At 50.2% G+C, this 15,234-nt stretch overlaps 2 protein-coding genes across 11 annotated transcripts in view; one reads left to right on the top strand and one right to left on the bottom strand.

Annotated features, from left to right (window-relative positions):
* UBAP2 (ubiquitin associated protein 2) overlaps window positions 1-7,043 on the top strand; it is a 138,163-nt gene extending 131,120 nt beyond the window's left edge. For 8 of the 9 annotated variants that reach the window (XM_084505040.1, XM_084505039.1, XM_084505036.1 and 5 more), the window contains 5 exons: window positions 755-854; window positions 938-1,045; window positions 2,513-2,580; window positions 3,610-3,801; window positions 4,380-7,043. In XM_084505040.1, coding sequence (XP_084361166.1) covers window positions 755-854; window positions 938-1,045; window positions 2,513-2,580; window positions 3,610-3,801; window positions 4,380-4,475 — 564 coding nt within the window. In that variant the 3' untranslated portion in view covers window positions 4,476-7,043. The remainder of the gene's footprint in view (window positions 1-754; window positions 855-937; window positions 1,046-2,512; window positions 2,581-3,609; window positions 3,802-4,379) is intronic. The other variant, XM_084505035.1, reaches the window with a different exon arrangement.
* Window positions 7,044-8,244: 1,201 nt separating this feature from the next.
* LOC311427590 (ubiquitin-conjugating enzyme E2 R2) overlaps window positions 8,245-15,234 on the bottom strand; it is a 51,309-nt gene continuing 44,319 nt past the window's right edge. For both annotated transcript variants that reach the window (XM_084505043.1, XM_084505044.1), the window contains exons 4-5: window positions 10,467-10,601; window positions 8,245-9,192 (exon numbers count right to left, since the gene is read on the bottom strand). In XM_084505043.1, the coding sequence (XP_084361169.1) occupies window positions 8,973-9,192; window positions 10,467-10,601 (355 nt within the window). In that variant the 3' untranslated portion in view covers window positions 8,245-8,972. The remainder of the gene's footprint in view (window positions 9,193-10,466; window positions 10,602-15,234) is intronic.

Below are 15,234 nucleotides of genomic sequence, written 5' to 3'. Positions count from 1 at the left end.
AGCTTCAACTGTAACCCTTGCTTCGTGCTCCTCTGATTTTGCTCTCTCCACAAAACCTGGCCTACGTCTTCCCCATCCTGCAGAGGATCTCATTGTGCAAGCCTGAGAAAATACCTCTGCTGTCCCTTCCACAAGAGGGAAATGTGAAAGGCCAGAAGTCATGGGCACAGGTTACTGTAAATGGGCTGCAGCTCATGGATTTGTAGTGTTCCTGAAAGCCCTTAGGAGCTTCTGCAGAGTCAAAGGGAGACCCAAAGCTGAATTGGCAAGGTGACCCCAAGAAGCTGTAGAGCCGCACTGGTAGTCTCAGCAGAAGGTTATTTGGGAACGGGTGATGCTCCTGGCCAGAAGGGTAGATAAGTCTGTTTTAGGGCACTGTAGGGACTACGTTTTATGAAACAGCCTCAGGCAGGAGCTGGTTTTGTTTGATTCTGGAGAGCACTGGGGTTGCTTGGTTTTGGTTTAAGGCAAAGAACTTGCTTTTTGCAGTCAGTATGAAAGAAAAAGGCAGCCTGAGATGTGATTGCATTGCAGTGGGAAAAAAGGCCACATGAAAGGGCAGCTCTAGCAGGAAACCTGTGGCTTGCACAGAGCTGTGAGTGCCACCTCCCCTGCGATCCCAGTGTTCCCAGCTCCCAGTTATTTCCCGTGTGAGCTGGAGGTGCCTTCCCCACTAGATGGCAGAGGGACCTTGCTTTTTGTGCGCTGCTCCCTGGTTAACAGTGGCTTTTGTTATCCATCCTCCTTTGTCCAGGTACCTCCGGCATCTGCTAAGCAGCACGGAGTCAATCTGAACACTGCGTCCACTCCTTTCCAGCAGGCGAGTGGCTACGGGCAGCACGGCTATGGAGCAGGTATGCTCGTCACTGTGCTTTTCACTGGAGTGTCTGCAGAGCTGCTTGCACACTGTAACACCTTGTCTTGTACACACCGGCAGGCTATGATGACTTAACGCAGGGAACGGCAGCTGGAGATTACAGCAAAGGAGGCTACAGTGGGTCATCTCAAGCACAAAACAAATCTGCTGGCACTGGACCTGGGAAAGGTAACACATGAGACTTGAGGTTTACTCCTGAGAGGGATTCAGCAGGGCAAACTCCCAGCATTGCCAGTGCTGTGCAGTCAACACAGCAGCCAGCTGTAAACAGGGTCAAGATCCAAGCTGTTTCTCCATCTCCCGTATACAAAATGCTTTTTTTAATGGCCCAAGTGTTCCCTCTAAACCTAACGGCTGAACATCGCGTAAGGGTTTGTGTGGCTGATGTGCAGTTTTGTCCTCGATTACACGTGGGAGAAGTAGTGAGCTGTTTTCCCTGCCAGAGTTGGCTTGGGTGAACCGTAAGTGGGTCTTGAAGCAGTGGGACGCTACTGCCGAAATGGTCCTATGCCAAACGCTGACTGGATTTTGAGTGGTAGGCCCCTGAGATAGCCGTGCATTCAGAGCAAGCAGGGCAGTTCATGTGTCTCAGGGCTGTTGTTGCAGCTGCTGTCGCCACGCTCTGTAACTCGTGTTGGTTTGTGCCTGGAAATGTTTCCTCTGTGACTGTGAAGGCTAAGGAATGTACACGGCTCATGTGAAAGCTTTATTCTGCACATGCTGGTTAGACCTGAGAAATGTACACTGAACTGCTTAGCACTAACTAGCTCATCCTTGGGCTTAAGCAAATACCAAGCATTTGTTGTGTGTTTGAAACGCCCCCTGGACAAGTCAGGATGTCAGTCTTCAACCAGAAGCTTATCATGCTCTCCTCTGTGGCCTGCAAAAAGGAGAGATCTCCTGGGAAGGATAAAATCAACTAGGAAGGGTACAGCCTTAGAGCAGTGCAAACCCAGTGAGTCCAGGCACCTGATTCAGTGGCCAAAGGAACCACTGCTTTTAACCTGATCCAAGTGTTCAGATCCAGTCCTTGTAAGCCTACAAATGAGTGGCTAATTGAGAGTGCCTTTGCTGGTAAGTGGCTGTTTCTGGGCCTTTTGTGGCACCAGCTGATCCAGGTGGAAGCCAGCCTGAGCCAGTGATACTAATTCTGCAGGGGCGGAGGAGCAGTGCAGGCCTCACCCTGCTGCATGATGCGAAAGGACAAGGGCACAAGCATGTAGCAGCTGCTGAGGCTCATTGCTCAGCACACTACTGGAAAGCTCTTGAATGCTGTGATAGAGCCAAATGCATCCCTAATCCTGGGGGAAAGCTGGCTTTCTGCAAGCCTAAAGCGTTCAGCGCAGCCAGCTGCTGCCCAATGAGGTGCATTTGAATCCCAGCCATAATCTGTGCACAGTGGACATGGGTGATTTATCCCAGTGGGCTGGTTGCCTGCTCTGCAGCAGGAGCAGGGAGCTGAGCCCTTCCTCCTGCTCCTGGCTGGAGTGCTGTGGGTCTGAGAGCACTGAGCAGGAGGGCACATGGGGCAGTGGCTGCAGGTGCCTCCACTGAGGCACCAGGAGCAAAGCAAGCGCAGGGTTCGAGCTGGTTGCTGCTTGGCTTTCTCATTGTCAGTACTTTTTTGTTTTCCAGGTGTTTCTGTGACCTCAAGTAACACAGGTGTGCCTGATATCAGTGGCTCAGTCTATAACAAGACTCAGGTGAGGAACGCTGGACCCTCCTCCCTGGTGGCTCCCTGCTTATGGGTGGCTTGGTGGGACTCTGCCAGAGCCCTGGCAGCTGGGGACAGTTCCCAGGCAGCTTGGTCTCGGGATCGGCAGGCTTTGGCATTTCTTATGCTGGCTCTGCTTGCTGGAGAGGACTCTCGCCCTCTGTCCTGCTGCCTCTGCCATGTCCACGCCTGGCCAAAGCTGCTGGCACAGACACAGAGCTCCCTGCACTGTCACACGCTGCCTCACGCATGCTGTGGGTGCAAGTAAAACAGGATAGCACAGTCAAAATTGCCACCAAAGCAGACGAGTGAAGAGGATGTTAGCTTTTCTCAGAGACGTCAGCCAGCAGTGCCCACCCCTGTACCTGAGGGTCTCTCCCATGGGTGCCAGCACCACTCTGCTCCACCTCTGGCTCTTGCCCTGCGTACAGGTTCCCAGGGAGGGCAGGAAGCACTTGATGAGCTGTGCAGTGGGGTGACAGCCTGCTCCTTTCCCCATCCTTGTATCCTCCCTCTGTCAGGGCAGTCAGACCCAGCGTGTGTCAGGCTGTGCCCCGTGCCCAGGAGTAGGACACCAGCCCTTGAATATGTGCGTAATATTAGGGGCAGAGCTTTGGTCGAGGGGAACAAAACCTTAGTGCAGCTTCTTCCTGCATTTTTGTTGGGGTGCCTAGAGTAGGTCAAACAATTCAGCCTGAACCCCTGAGAGGTCTGATGGACTGATTTCAGGCAGCTGCTGCCACCCTATGTCCCACTAAGCAAAAAGAGGTCAGAGGAAGAAAAAAGGAACACAGTAGCCACAGAAATTAAATTAAAAAGTCTCAGGCATTAGTGCAGAAATGAGGGTGAGGAGTTGAACTCAATCTGAAGTGCCCCCAGGTATTTGGTCTGACTTGGCTTGCTCACGGGGCTGATGAGAGGTGCAGGGATCTGTGTTCAGGCCACTCTTGTTCTTGTTTGGTCACCGTGGGGCTGCTCCTGCTGGCCTCTGACACTGTCCCCGTTGCCTCTCGTGCAGACGTTTGACAAGCAGGGATTCCACGCTGGCACACCGCCTCCTTTCAGCCTGCCCTCTGCTCTTGGATCTACTGGGCCCCTGAACCCTGGTGCTGCCCCGGGTTATGCTCCAGCCCCTTTTCTCCACATCCTGCCTGCACATCAGCAGCCTCATTCCCAGATGCTGCATCACCATCTTCAGCAAGATGGGCAGGTGAGTCGGCCCCTGCCGAAACGTTCCCTGGAAAAGCAGCGTTCTGCTTTGGAGTCCAGAAATAGGCAATGACTGCTGCCTCTGAACGCTTGACATCCTTGGCTGCTGCAGTCTCCGTTCACCTTGAGAATGCTCCTCCACTTCCCACGGCCCTGCTGTTCTCCTCGCGGCCTCCTGCCTTTGAGGTTTTACAGTGCAGAGACACTGATGCTGAGGGAGAGGAAACATTTTTTGGGGGGGGCAGCTGGTGTTGTTGCTTCCCAGCTCTGTCACCTCCTTGTGTTCCCACTCCAGCCCTCAGCTATCAGCCTCTGCAGTGAGGGGCTGACAGCATCGGGGTGGTGGCACCTGGCTGGGACCTTGAGGGCTGGGTGGGATGAATGGTGTGTGCCTGCGCTCCTGCTTTGTGTTGTGGTGGCTGTTGGGGTGCGAGCCGTGGAGATGTTGGGGCTCGGAGTTGTTGGGGCGCAGCAGAAATGGATCCACTGTGCTGTGTCTGTGGGCTCCCCTCCAGATGATGTACCCCTGGGGGCACGCATGCACTGCTGACTGCTGTCTCTTCCTGTTCTGATTTCTAGGGTGGATCTGGTCAGCGCAACCAGCCCAGCACCATGCAGCAAAAGTCTCAGGCTACCAAAACCGCCTATGGCACTTCTCCATACTGGACAAACTAAATCCGAAACCGGGGAGGGGGGAGAGAATGAAAGGAGAGGAGAGGAAAAAAAAAAAAAAGAAAGAAAGAAAAACAGAAAAGCCGAAGCCCATTCCTGGAATTATTAGGAGAAGTAACTGCTCAGCCAAACGTCTGTGCGGGGAGAACTGCAGCCAGCCAGCCATCCTCTGTGTGACTCGCCCGCTTCCTCTTTGAGTTGCTGTTGTATGTAATATATTTATGTATGTATTTGTAAATGTAATAGAGCCTAAATGTGGTTTTCTGCATCTTGCAGCCTGTTTTATTTTCTTTGTAGGAAAACTAATTATTCATTTCCCATCTGTACCCAGGCATCCTTCCTTTTTTAAGCTCTATGGGCTTTATAACTCTGTCAAAGACAAACTGCGTCATTTTTTTTCGGAGCTAGAGCCCATTTACTTAACGCAGTTCTGAATTCAGGCAAAGAAGGAGGCCTAGCCCCCCCCCAAAAAGAATCAAGATGTCCTGATGGTTTGATTTCTGCCCCCACCCCCAGTATAGCTGTTACTTTAAAGGAAAAAAAAAATGAAAAAATAATGTTTTGTGGGCCTTCCCCTTTCTTTCATCTCCCCCTCTTCCTCCTGCTGTGGAAGATGAACTCATGGGCAGTTTGGTCAGTATGGCCCTGAGCTGCAGCCTCACCTTTTTATTTTCCAATTTTTAAATAAATAATAAATAAAAAAACAGACAGGGTTTTTTTGTTTTGGTTTTGTTTCTCAAGGAAGAGACTGTGGATGGCTCAGTGTGTCCTGGAACCTCTTTTTGCATCATTAGAGGCAAAAAAAAACAACAACTGTGTAGCGGTTTAAATAAAAATATAAGCTGTGTCTCGTACCTCTTTTTGCCCTGAGCCACCCTGCCCAGGATCGCCAGAGCTGACGGATGGAAACTTCACCTGTCCCTCCCCCCCCCTTTTTTTAAAACCAAGACCAGGGCGGCAACTCCTGGTTCTTCTCGTCCTCCACCAGTGCGGTGAATGTTTTAGGAGTTTCATTTCTTTTTAGCCCTTCCTCCACGTAATAAAGGTCTGAGCATATCACTGGTGTTTGTCTGCATTTTCAAAGGCTCCAGGAGCAGTTCTGCTTTTACGGCCTGTCCTTTTCCCCCTGCAGCGAAGGAAGCAAAGCTCACAGTGGGAGGCACTGAATAACGCAGCAAGGGTGGGTGAGAGAGGGATCTGCGGCATGGGGTGGGTCAGGAGGGGGCACAGCTTTGCCCCGTGCTTTGCCCGTGAGGCAGAGCTGCTGCCGTGTGCGAGCACTGCAAGGTCAGGGCTGAGGGCTCCCGAGGGACAGCTCCTGCCCCCTGCTTGTCCTTCAGCGCCTGGTATGGTTCCTGGCAGCGGCGCAGGCAGTGACTGCGAAGCTGTATTTGGCCACGGAGTGTTTTTGCACTGCTGCCCTGGTGATGGTTGAAGACAAACAAGGAAAAAAAAAACCACTTTTTCCTATGATAACCACTTTTCCTTCCTTAGAGCCACACTTCTGCCAGCTGCCAGGCCCTGCAGCACCCTGTTGTATTGGAAGCAGTCAGTTTGCACACCCAGCCCTTCACGTACTGCTAGCAGCGTGCCAAGAACGGCACGGAAAGCCTTCTGCCTGCCCTGGGCTTTACAACAGCGGCCTCCCCCTTGCCGCCTGCTGCTGCAAATGCTCCTGGGGACTGTGGCCTTGCTCTCAGCCTGGGCTCATCCCCACCACCTTCCACAGCCTTGCCTCCTTCACATCATTACTGCATGGGTGGCACTAGTTTTTCTGTCCCTACAGCCCTCCATGACACTTGAGACCATCACAGAACAGTTATTATTCATAACTCCAAACAACCCAGGCAAATAAAACAGCTCCATTACCAGGGACATAACAGTACAGGGATATTTTCATTTCACATTTTTTTTTATTAGTAGACAGATGTGCAGAAAAGACAAAATATAACTACTGAAGGGGAAGACAACACAAAAAAAAATGCATCAGTTAATTCTTTCTGGTAAATTATACTGAAGAAAAAAGGAAAACATCTGGGATATTAGCTAAGAAAACTACTAAGAAATCTAGTGTACCCTGCTGGTTTCAGAATGGTTGAAAACTGCATTTGAAGGAGGCTGTAGTTGCAAATGTAAACGCTAATATTGGCTGAGAGAGTGGCGAGGGGGTTAAGAAAAACCAGAATACACAGATCAGGTAAACATTTTTTTTCCTCAATCTCTTAAATAGTTTCAAAAACCTCAAACTTCAGTTTGTATCTCAGAAAAAGGAAACCAGCAAGTCAACAAGCAATGACACTGCAAGGAGCAGTGGGGAAGAGAAATTAGTCTGGTTAATGTAGGAGCTCTCAAAATAGGTCGCCTTTTTTTTTTTTTTTTTTTTTCTTTTTTCTTTTTTGTCTTTAGAAAAGGGTAACAGAAGAGTCATGATAACGCATCTTACAACACCAAGCTTGAAAATACAAGTCACTGGAGAGTATACAGTGAAAACGGTCAAAAGTACACGGGAGATCCTGAAAGATGCAGTATCCTCATTTCAAACCAGGTCATCAGCAGGGCCCTGGCCACACCGCTCCCCGTCCCGCACCGCCGGCTGCCTTCCCTGCAAGACGCAAGCAGCCGGGGCCGGGGGCAGCCCCCAGACCACCACGGCGCTGTCAGTGGGATGGGGAGGACGAGCAGCGGCCTCACTAAAGTATCCCCCAGCACGGGGCAGGAGAGGTCCCACTGCCCCAGTAACACGCAAGCAGGACACCCAGGGAGCACTAAGGGATAAGGAGCCACCACTGGGGCTGCCTTTTGTCCCCGCAGCGGGGAGGGACGTGGAGCAGAGCCCACCCCGGAGGCACCCAGGTGCTGGTGGCTAGCCTCCCCTCCCTGCTCGCTCTCAGCCTGCTCTGGGGCCACATCCCCAAATCCCACAGCCCCCAGGCCTCCGTTTCCTCCCTCCTCCCCCCTCCAGCTGGTGCCGTACCATGAAAACCCCTGAGATACACGAAGTGGGGGCACTATTAAGTGCCCAAGCCAGCAGCTCTCATCAGGGTGACTTCCTCTGTACCGCCGGGAGGGGAGGGCCTCACCCTGCAGGGCCAGCAGCTCCTGGCAGCCCCAGGGCTCAGCGGGCGAAGGCAGGGCTGGCTGCTGCTCGAAATCCCATCCTAAAGGTGAATTCAGGCCACTGCACCACAGCCAAACAAGAAGAGCACATTGCAAAGGGGTCAGGGAGCTGAGGAAGAGAGTTCTGCAGAAGAGAGCATGCAGGATGCCCCTGCCCGCGAGGGAGGGCTGCGAGCTCTGCCAAGAGCAACCAAGAACATGCAGGTGCACCGGCTGAAGCATGCTGCTGAGAAGCCTGGCAAACCCTGGAGGATTTTTGCTGCACTTCTGGGGCTCCCAGGGAGGCAGGGGGGAGAGCCGTGCATCCCCAATTCCCCTCTGCCCACTGCCACAACCACAGCAGCCTCTGCAGGCACCAGGACAGCTTACCCACACCTGACCTACACAAGCACGAGAAAAAAAGCTCAGGCTAGCACTGGACTGGGGACACAGGAAGCACAGGCTGCTCGCAAGCACTGGGGCAGGAGGCTATCAGTCTTTCCTCACACCAAAGACAAGTTTGGGATGAGCGCTGGCCGCAGCAGCTGGCCACAGGGGCAGCAGGACAGATGTCTGCCCTCCCTCTGGAGAGGGGCAGCTGTCAGCAGCACAGCTAACCTGGACTGCTTCAACCCCAACTTAGCCTGAAAAAAAAAAATAAATAGCAACCCAGGGCTCAGTTGCACAGACGTGAAGTGTTACGTGTTTATTTTAGGGTTCATATCACAAGCCTTTTTCAGAGACAAAGCTGATTGTGCCCGCTGGGGCTCCAGGGGCCAGCTATTTCCTAACTTGAGCAGGCTGAAAAGGAATACTGTACCTTTCAGTAACATCCCATCAAGCTCAACACACAGTAGCTTTACACTCTCCGCCCCACACCTTAAAAAGGAAAAGCCACCACCACAAGGCTAAACGAATGTACACACGCTATTATTGTAAATGGAGCAGCTAAACCTTGGCAATTTGCTTTGTGTGGATTTTTTTTTCTTCCCAGTAAATGCAGCACTTGAGCTCCCAAAAACCCAGCTTCCAATGGGTTTGTTCCAGCTTTAAATACATTAAACATCTCAATGCAAGACTGTATTGAATTCAAGAACCTAAACGCGAGCAAACCTGTTTCGCTGTGAGCGTTTCGTAGAGAAGTGAAAAGGGGAGTTTCTTTTTTAAAAAGAAATCATAATACAGTGATGAAAGGGTTAAGAATGCAAGAATTCAGACATTCTGTGGAGGGTCTCTAAGAGGTCCATAAAAAAGGAGCAAACAGATCCATACAACAGGAGACAGCAGGAGACAAAAGTTTTTTGATCCCCCCCCCACACTTTTTTTGCTGGACTGCTGCTAGGTTACCGCTGCTCCCTTCTGGCCTGAGTCGGCAGGGCAGTACAGGGGCATAGAGGGAGCAGGTCACGACTCCTCATTGCCAGAATCATCGTCATCGTAACAGTCGGCGTCCTCCTCCTCCTCATCTTCGTCGTCAATGTCGTCATCGTACAAGTCGTCATAAAGCAAATCCGAACTGTTGTCATTGGAAGGCACTTTAGTTTTGATGCAGTACTCTGCCAGCGTAGTGGGGACCTTCACGCCATCCTTCTCTGCCTCGGCTTTGGTAGCCAAAACCTGTTTCCTGCGGGAGGACGACAGAGCAGTGTGACCGGGGCTCTCAGCCTCCCAAACCCTGCTCTCCCGGCAGCCTGGAGAGCTGTTTCAGCCACCACCCGCGTCTGGCTGAAGCACCACAAAGCAGCACCAGCAACAGATTTAGTTCCCGTAGCCCCAGGTTTGGGAGTACTCCAAGGTTGTTTGTGGCATCCACGCTGCCAGCGACATACGAAGTCGGTTATTGCACCAGGCCCTGCCAGGGCTCAGAGCAGGGTTTGTTACGTGAACTGCACAGGGGCTGTTCAGGGATTTCCCACAGCTACCTACCACCACCAAAGACCAGCCCGGCTTGCCCCAGGCTGGCATTGCCCTGAGCATCTGGCACTGCTCAGTGCCCCCAGGGGAGCAGGCAGAGCCGTAACCCCGCTGCTGCCTGGGGCCGAAGGGACATGAGCACTCTGCAGCACCCCAGGGTGGGCTGCGAGCTGCCTCCTGCTCTGCTTTGGAGCAAGGCCAGCTCTGCTGAAGCCAGCCGAGCTGCCAGGGACAAAGATAACCTCCAGCAAGGCTCTTTGCCCAGCTCAGGTCAGCAACCACCCTGCTTAGCTCCACCCATGGCTCTGCTCCACGTGCCCAGCCAACCGAGTCAATGCAGATGTAGTTGTTGTGGTTTTTTTTTGACAAGCGAGTGTGACGGCAGCCACTCTGAGGTGGAAGCTGCTCATTTGTGGTTCCAAGGCACCCTGGCTCAAGTTCATATCGTCTTCCAACAGCAACTGATGAACCATGAGATTCTGAGCAAGGGACCATCAAGACTGAGCAGTGCTCCCAGGTAATCAGACCCCAAGCTTTGCAAACACTTGCCAAATCCTGCTGATATTCCTTCAGATTGGAGGGACAAGATTATGATTCATGAGTGCATTAAGCACGGAATTAGTAGGATGCAGTCAGTTTGAATCACATCCCAAGCAATGCAAGCAGTGCTCAAAGGCAAGTGGGGACTTCAAGTGGGATTTACTAGCTGCCAATAGGTTTTGCAGAGCATCGTGCCAGATTAGTCTGAGAAAAGAACAATTCAAAGACATATCAGCCTGGCCCTTCTGCTCCAGAAGTCTGCACCAATTCTGTGCTGAAAAGTCTAGAGACCAGAAACCTGGACTTGGAATAAATCTGTAGGATTCATTTCTAAAGAAGCAACCAGAGTGAGAGGCTGGTTTCAGCAAGTTCTGCAAGCAGTCTGTTTTGCAGGATTCGGAGAAAGAAGGCTGGTAGCACAGCCTCACACAGAACAGAACTTACCTTATGATTTCAGCATACTCCTTGTCTTTTCCTTTACTGTCCCTCCATTTCCTGAACATGACTGATGCATCCACATTGGCAGGAGAGAATGTGTTGGGCTCATTAAGCAGAGAGATTACACTCAGTAAGATAGTCCTGAAAAAGGTAACCACAACAGCAGGGTTAGGGCTAAAGCATTCATGGGTCCTGGATGCTGACAGCTTTTTTTTTTTTTCTTTTTTTAATTAAGGCAAGGCATCAGAAAAGCATCAGAATGCGTTGTTTAAAGTCAAAACCTAAGCTAAGCACAACCGACCAACATCTGGAGTGAAAGCAGGTATTTATGAACTTCAGTCCATGACTGGCAGTGTGGGGAAGTACAAACCTCAGGGACCTGACTACAGACAGCAACGTGCTCCAGAAAATCTAGAGGGGAGAAACTCTTTAGTACAAAGAAAGATATTCAGGTGGTCCCAGCACCTCCCCAGGCTGGGCTGTGGGACATTTCTGGCTTGGAAGTGGTTTTGCACTGATTCAGCACAGCGCAGAGATTGCTCCAGCTGCCTTGCCCAGGGGTTCCCACAGACTGACCTGTAGAGGCCTTTCCTTTGCTGCCTGACACGTGAGCTTGTGTTCTAGCTAGAAGAGAGAACAAGTGTGGGGAGGGAACACAGAGCCAGCAGCACTCTGGCACCTGGCCCACCACTGCTGCTCACGTCCCTGTGGCGGCGGCGGCTGGCAGAGCTCAGCTCATCCACGCCTCCTGGGGATGGTGCAGGGTTGGAAACACGCCTGGTGAGACTGCTCCCCAGCAGAAAGCCGGGCTCTCTGCCTGTCCCGCTGGGGAGCAAAGGGGACTGCAGCAACCCAAGGCCCTCTGATACCCAACAAGTGCAGAGGTTGGAGCCGTGGCCAGGTGTCACCTCTGCTCAGCTACCACAACAGCTGCACCCTCCTGGGGTGCAAAATGCTGGCAAAAGCTTTCAATGGAATTGGAAGGAAAGACCAGAGGCGAGTGATAGGTCCTGGAATACAGCTGTACACAGCCACTGCCCTGCAGAACTGATTAAAGGAGCCTACAGCCCCCTCTGCACTCACATTGATTTAGAGGTGCACTCAGAGCGGTGTGTGCTGAGCACATCTAACTGATCGCTTAACTGGGATACAGTGCCAGGAAATGCTCGGTCATTTGGATGCTTCGCTTCTTGAAAGGTTTTGAAATGAAATGCTTACGTCTGGCCAGCCTGCTCAGCATGGCTATCAGGAGAGCCTCCCACGATTTGCTTTCCAAAGGACATAATTCAGTAGGAAGAGAATGACAGCTCTGGAAAAAACTGCCTGGCCAGACTGGAATGATGGGCAGGAGAGTGCCCATCTTCCACTTCATCTCAAGGATTTATTCAAAGGCCTTTGATTCTTCCCAGCCAGGCTGCGAAGCCAAAAAGTTAGCTCCAGCAGCGCTGCAGCGGTTTTGCTTAGAGCGAGCAAAACCTGGGGAAGGCCCAGGACGGGAATTAGTAGCCGGATTTAGCATCTGCTCTACCCATCTTCAAACAAAGTGAGAAAAGGAAGATTTCTGCTGGAGCCCGGGACACTGTAAAGTCAGTAAAAAGCCACTTAAGCACACCACCAAGGCCAGCGGCCACGAGCAGTGAGGCTGCGCTGATCATCCCCAGCTAGGGTGTTACATCAGCTCCGGGAGTTTTGGTACCTCTGGAACTGCAAACTGCTTTGATTCAAACCCTGCTCTTGTGGGTACACAAGGTGCACTAACAAGAAGGGATCCCAGCGCACGGGACCCAACGCCACCGGCAAGTGACTCATGGGGACTGAAAGCACCCTCAGCACCAGATGCAAACTGCACCATCCTGGGTACAGACTGACCTTCTGCAGTGTTCCTGGGGATCTGTTTCTCAACCAGGCCACACTATATTCAAGCTGTTTGCATGAAGAGCAGGGATTTAAGCCTGCCTTGTGCTTTTGTGCATCCTTTCCTGCTCATTCTGGGAACAGCTACCTTGTCAGCCACTCCCTAGCAGCTGCCACACTACTTCTTTCAGTGTTTACAGTGCCATTGTCTTCACAAAGCAAGACCTTCCAGATCCCTTTATCATCAGAGGAGATAAGCCAACAGGGCTGATTCCTTGAGCTTCTGCTAGGTGCCTTTTTCTCTTCATGAATCAACAGAAGGTTCAGAAACAGGTGAATTGCATCTAAACCCAAGCAGACATCACACAGACTGGTTGGGAGCTCCAACCAGTGCATCCTGTTACATACCTTATACTGAAAAGATATTTTTTTTTATTGCAGCTGCTATCCACATTATAGCTTCTCAAAGCCATTGTTAGAGGTAGGTGGAGATTTGTCCTAGCACATTTTTATTCTCCAATATCAAGGAAAAGGTTTACCATCAGTATAGCTGAAGTCAAATGTTAGATCTGAACAGTTTCTGTCAGCCAACTCAATACACTGCTGGCAGCTGCAAGAGCCAACAAAAGTCAGCATCCTCAGGAAGAAAAGCAGCAGTGAGGCCAGGCATCACCTCTCCTCACAAGGTATGGATGTAGCAGCACCTCAAACATTGTGCTGAGTGCACCTGCTGAATATTGCACACCTCAAAGGAGCCAGGGGAGATACGGAGAACAACAGCCAAAATGATCAAAGATCCTCAGCTCCTAAGACCTGCCACCAGTTCCTCAGCTTTATGGCCCTGGGGACACAAGGATAAGCAGCATTCTCTGCCACATGGAGCACAGACCATTCCTCCACATCTTGCTGGATATTTGCCATACTTACTTGTGGCTGACTCATTGTGCTCCGAGTGACAGGAAAGTCCATGTTAAAAAAAATAAAAACAAGGATGCTCGACACCTTTAGAGGTGGAAGCACAGGTGCTCTCCAAGCTGAATGATATCCCACCCTGCAGACACTTCAGCCATGGTCAGCTGCAGTGAATTGCCAACACTCAGCAGGAGTTACAAAATTCAGCAGCTGAAGAGGTTACACATGCAGCTCGTTACAACCATGCTCCCCTCATGCACCGTCAGTCCCGCTGCCTCCAATCTGACAAACGCTGGAGCCTTGCAAAGCCAGATGGGACCCCAGCAGGAAGCATTTCTATGAGACACTTAGCCCGATGGGTGGTGCTGGCAGTGGGCTAACATTTAAGGACAAGCTTTGTAGCCACTTGCCAATGCATCCGAGGAATGTTTTCTCCCCAGATATCACCCCTAAGCCCAAAACATTCCAGGAGAGTAAGCACCAAAAACTGCATCGCAGTAAGGAAAAGCAGCAACCATAGTTGGCAAGATGAATTTCACATCAAGCTTTCAGTGCTGTGTACAATGAAACGGTCAGAATGTGAATGTGATCTAAGTAATTAATGCCCTAAGCTGCTTCTAAACTCTGTTTAACTTGCTTGACATGTAGTCCTAACAACTGGAGGAGATATATTGTTTTTTCATACATTTGATATGGTTAATAACCATGTGAGCAAAGGGACAACTCAACACAGTTCAGCAGTACATAGTTTAAAATACTATTTAAGTTCATTAAAAAATTAAAAGCCAGTCTGGACTAGAACTTCAGAGAGCTTCATGCTCACTTCTGCTTGGGACAGATGGATTGGATAACATTTAGCTTAAGCTTTTAAGGTAAGACTCTCAACTCTCACCTTAACGTCACACAACTTTTATAACTTCACACAACTCAGACCATTTCTCTTGAGCCTTTTTAACCTTGAAGTAGCATGCTCCAGGAGGGAGCTTCAGTTATAATTTGCTGACTGCTACAAATCCTAGTTTGCTGCCACGTTAGTTCTAGTTCAGCACTTTGCAGTGTGTTACAATCCCATTCCAAGGGTCAAGAATCCAATAAACACCCCTTGCTAGATCTTTGCTTTGACAAAGGCTTTTTGCAAATTAATTTCATGCAGCCAAGTTAGATAAAAGCAGAGTGAAACCATCAGACTACCCTCTTCATATCTCTACATTCCCTCATAGGGATTGAGATCCCTGGCTGGATCCACCCTGGATCTACCAGTGGAAAAGAGATTTAAACTAAGGAACCAATATCTAATAAATCATTCTGAAAAAAAAAACACATAATTTTTATATGATGTGCTAAAAATATAAGGTCAGTTATTTTAACTTTGTTTGCATAATGAATCACATTAAGTAGTTAGAACAGAAGTACCTGAGTTCAAGGTCCCTTCCCTATGTCACTCATGCTGCACAGGTCAGTGGTCAGTGATTTGCTATTTGATGTTTGTTTTGTGAGTTCTTTATTGGCAGCATCTTGAAATTAGAATGAAATCCAGCTGATGTTTCAAAAAAGGACATATCAGCCTTGAATGTCTCTACTGCTTAATGATCATTTGGTTTTGGCAGCAAAAGAACTACGTAGCTAAGTGCTAGACACCACACTACAAGGCAGGAGATAGGGACAAGTATTAGAAGGCAAACTGCAGGTAGCACTATGCATAACATTACTCCTATGGGACCTGAATACTCAGAGATGTCCTTTTCCAATAGTTGGTATCTTTGAAGAGTTTGGATAACCAAAGTGTGGGGTAACATGGCTTAGGAAAGATTAAAACATCTGAGATTGCTTTAAAAACATGAAAACCTGTGAACATGGCAGAAGGCTCTACATCATTAACCCAGCATCAGGACACACAGCACACCCCAGTATCTTCAGACAGCTTGGTGAGTTCAGTTCCTGCCTGATTCAAGCTCTAAAACCCCCTAAGGTCTTTAATTCCCTTCCAAACCTTTTCCCAATACAGGCT

The sequence above is a fragment of the Aythya ferina genome (genome assembly GCF_964211825.1).
Source record: "Aythya ferina genome assembly, chromosome: Z".
Classification (NCBI taxonomy): Eukaryota; Metazoa; Chordata; class Aves; order Anseriformes; family Anatidae; genus Aythya; species Aythya ferina.
This window is presented reverse-complemented; position numbering and strand designations above follow the sequence as displayed.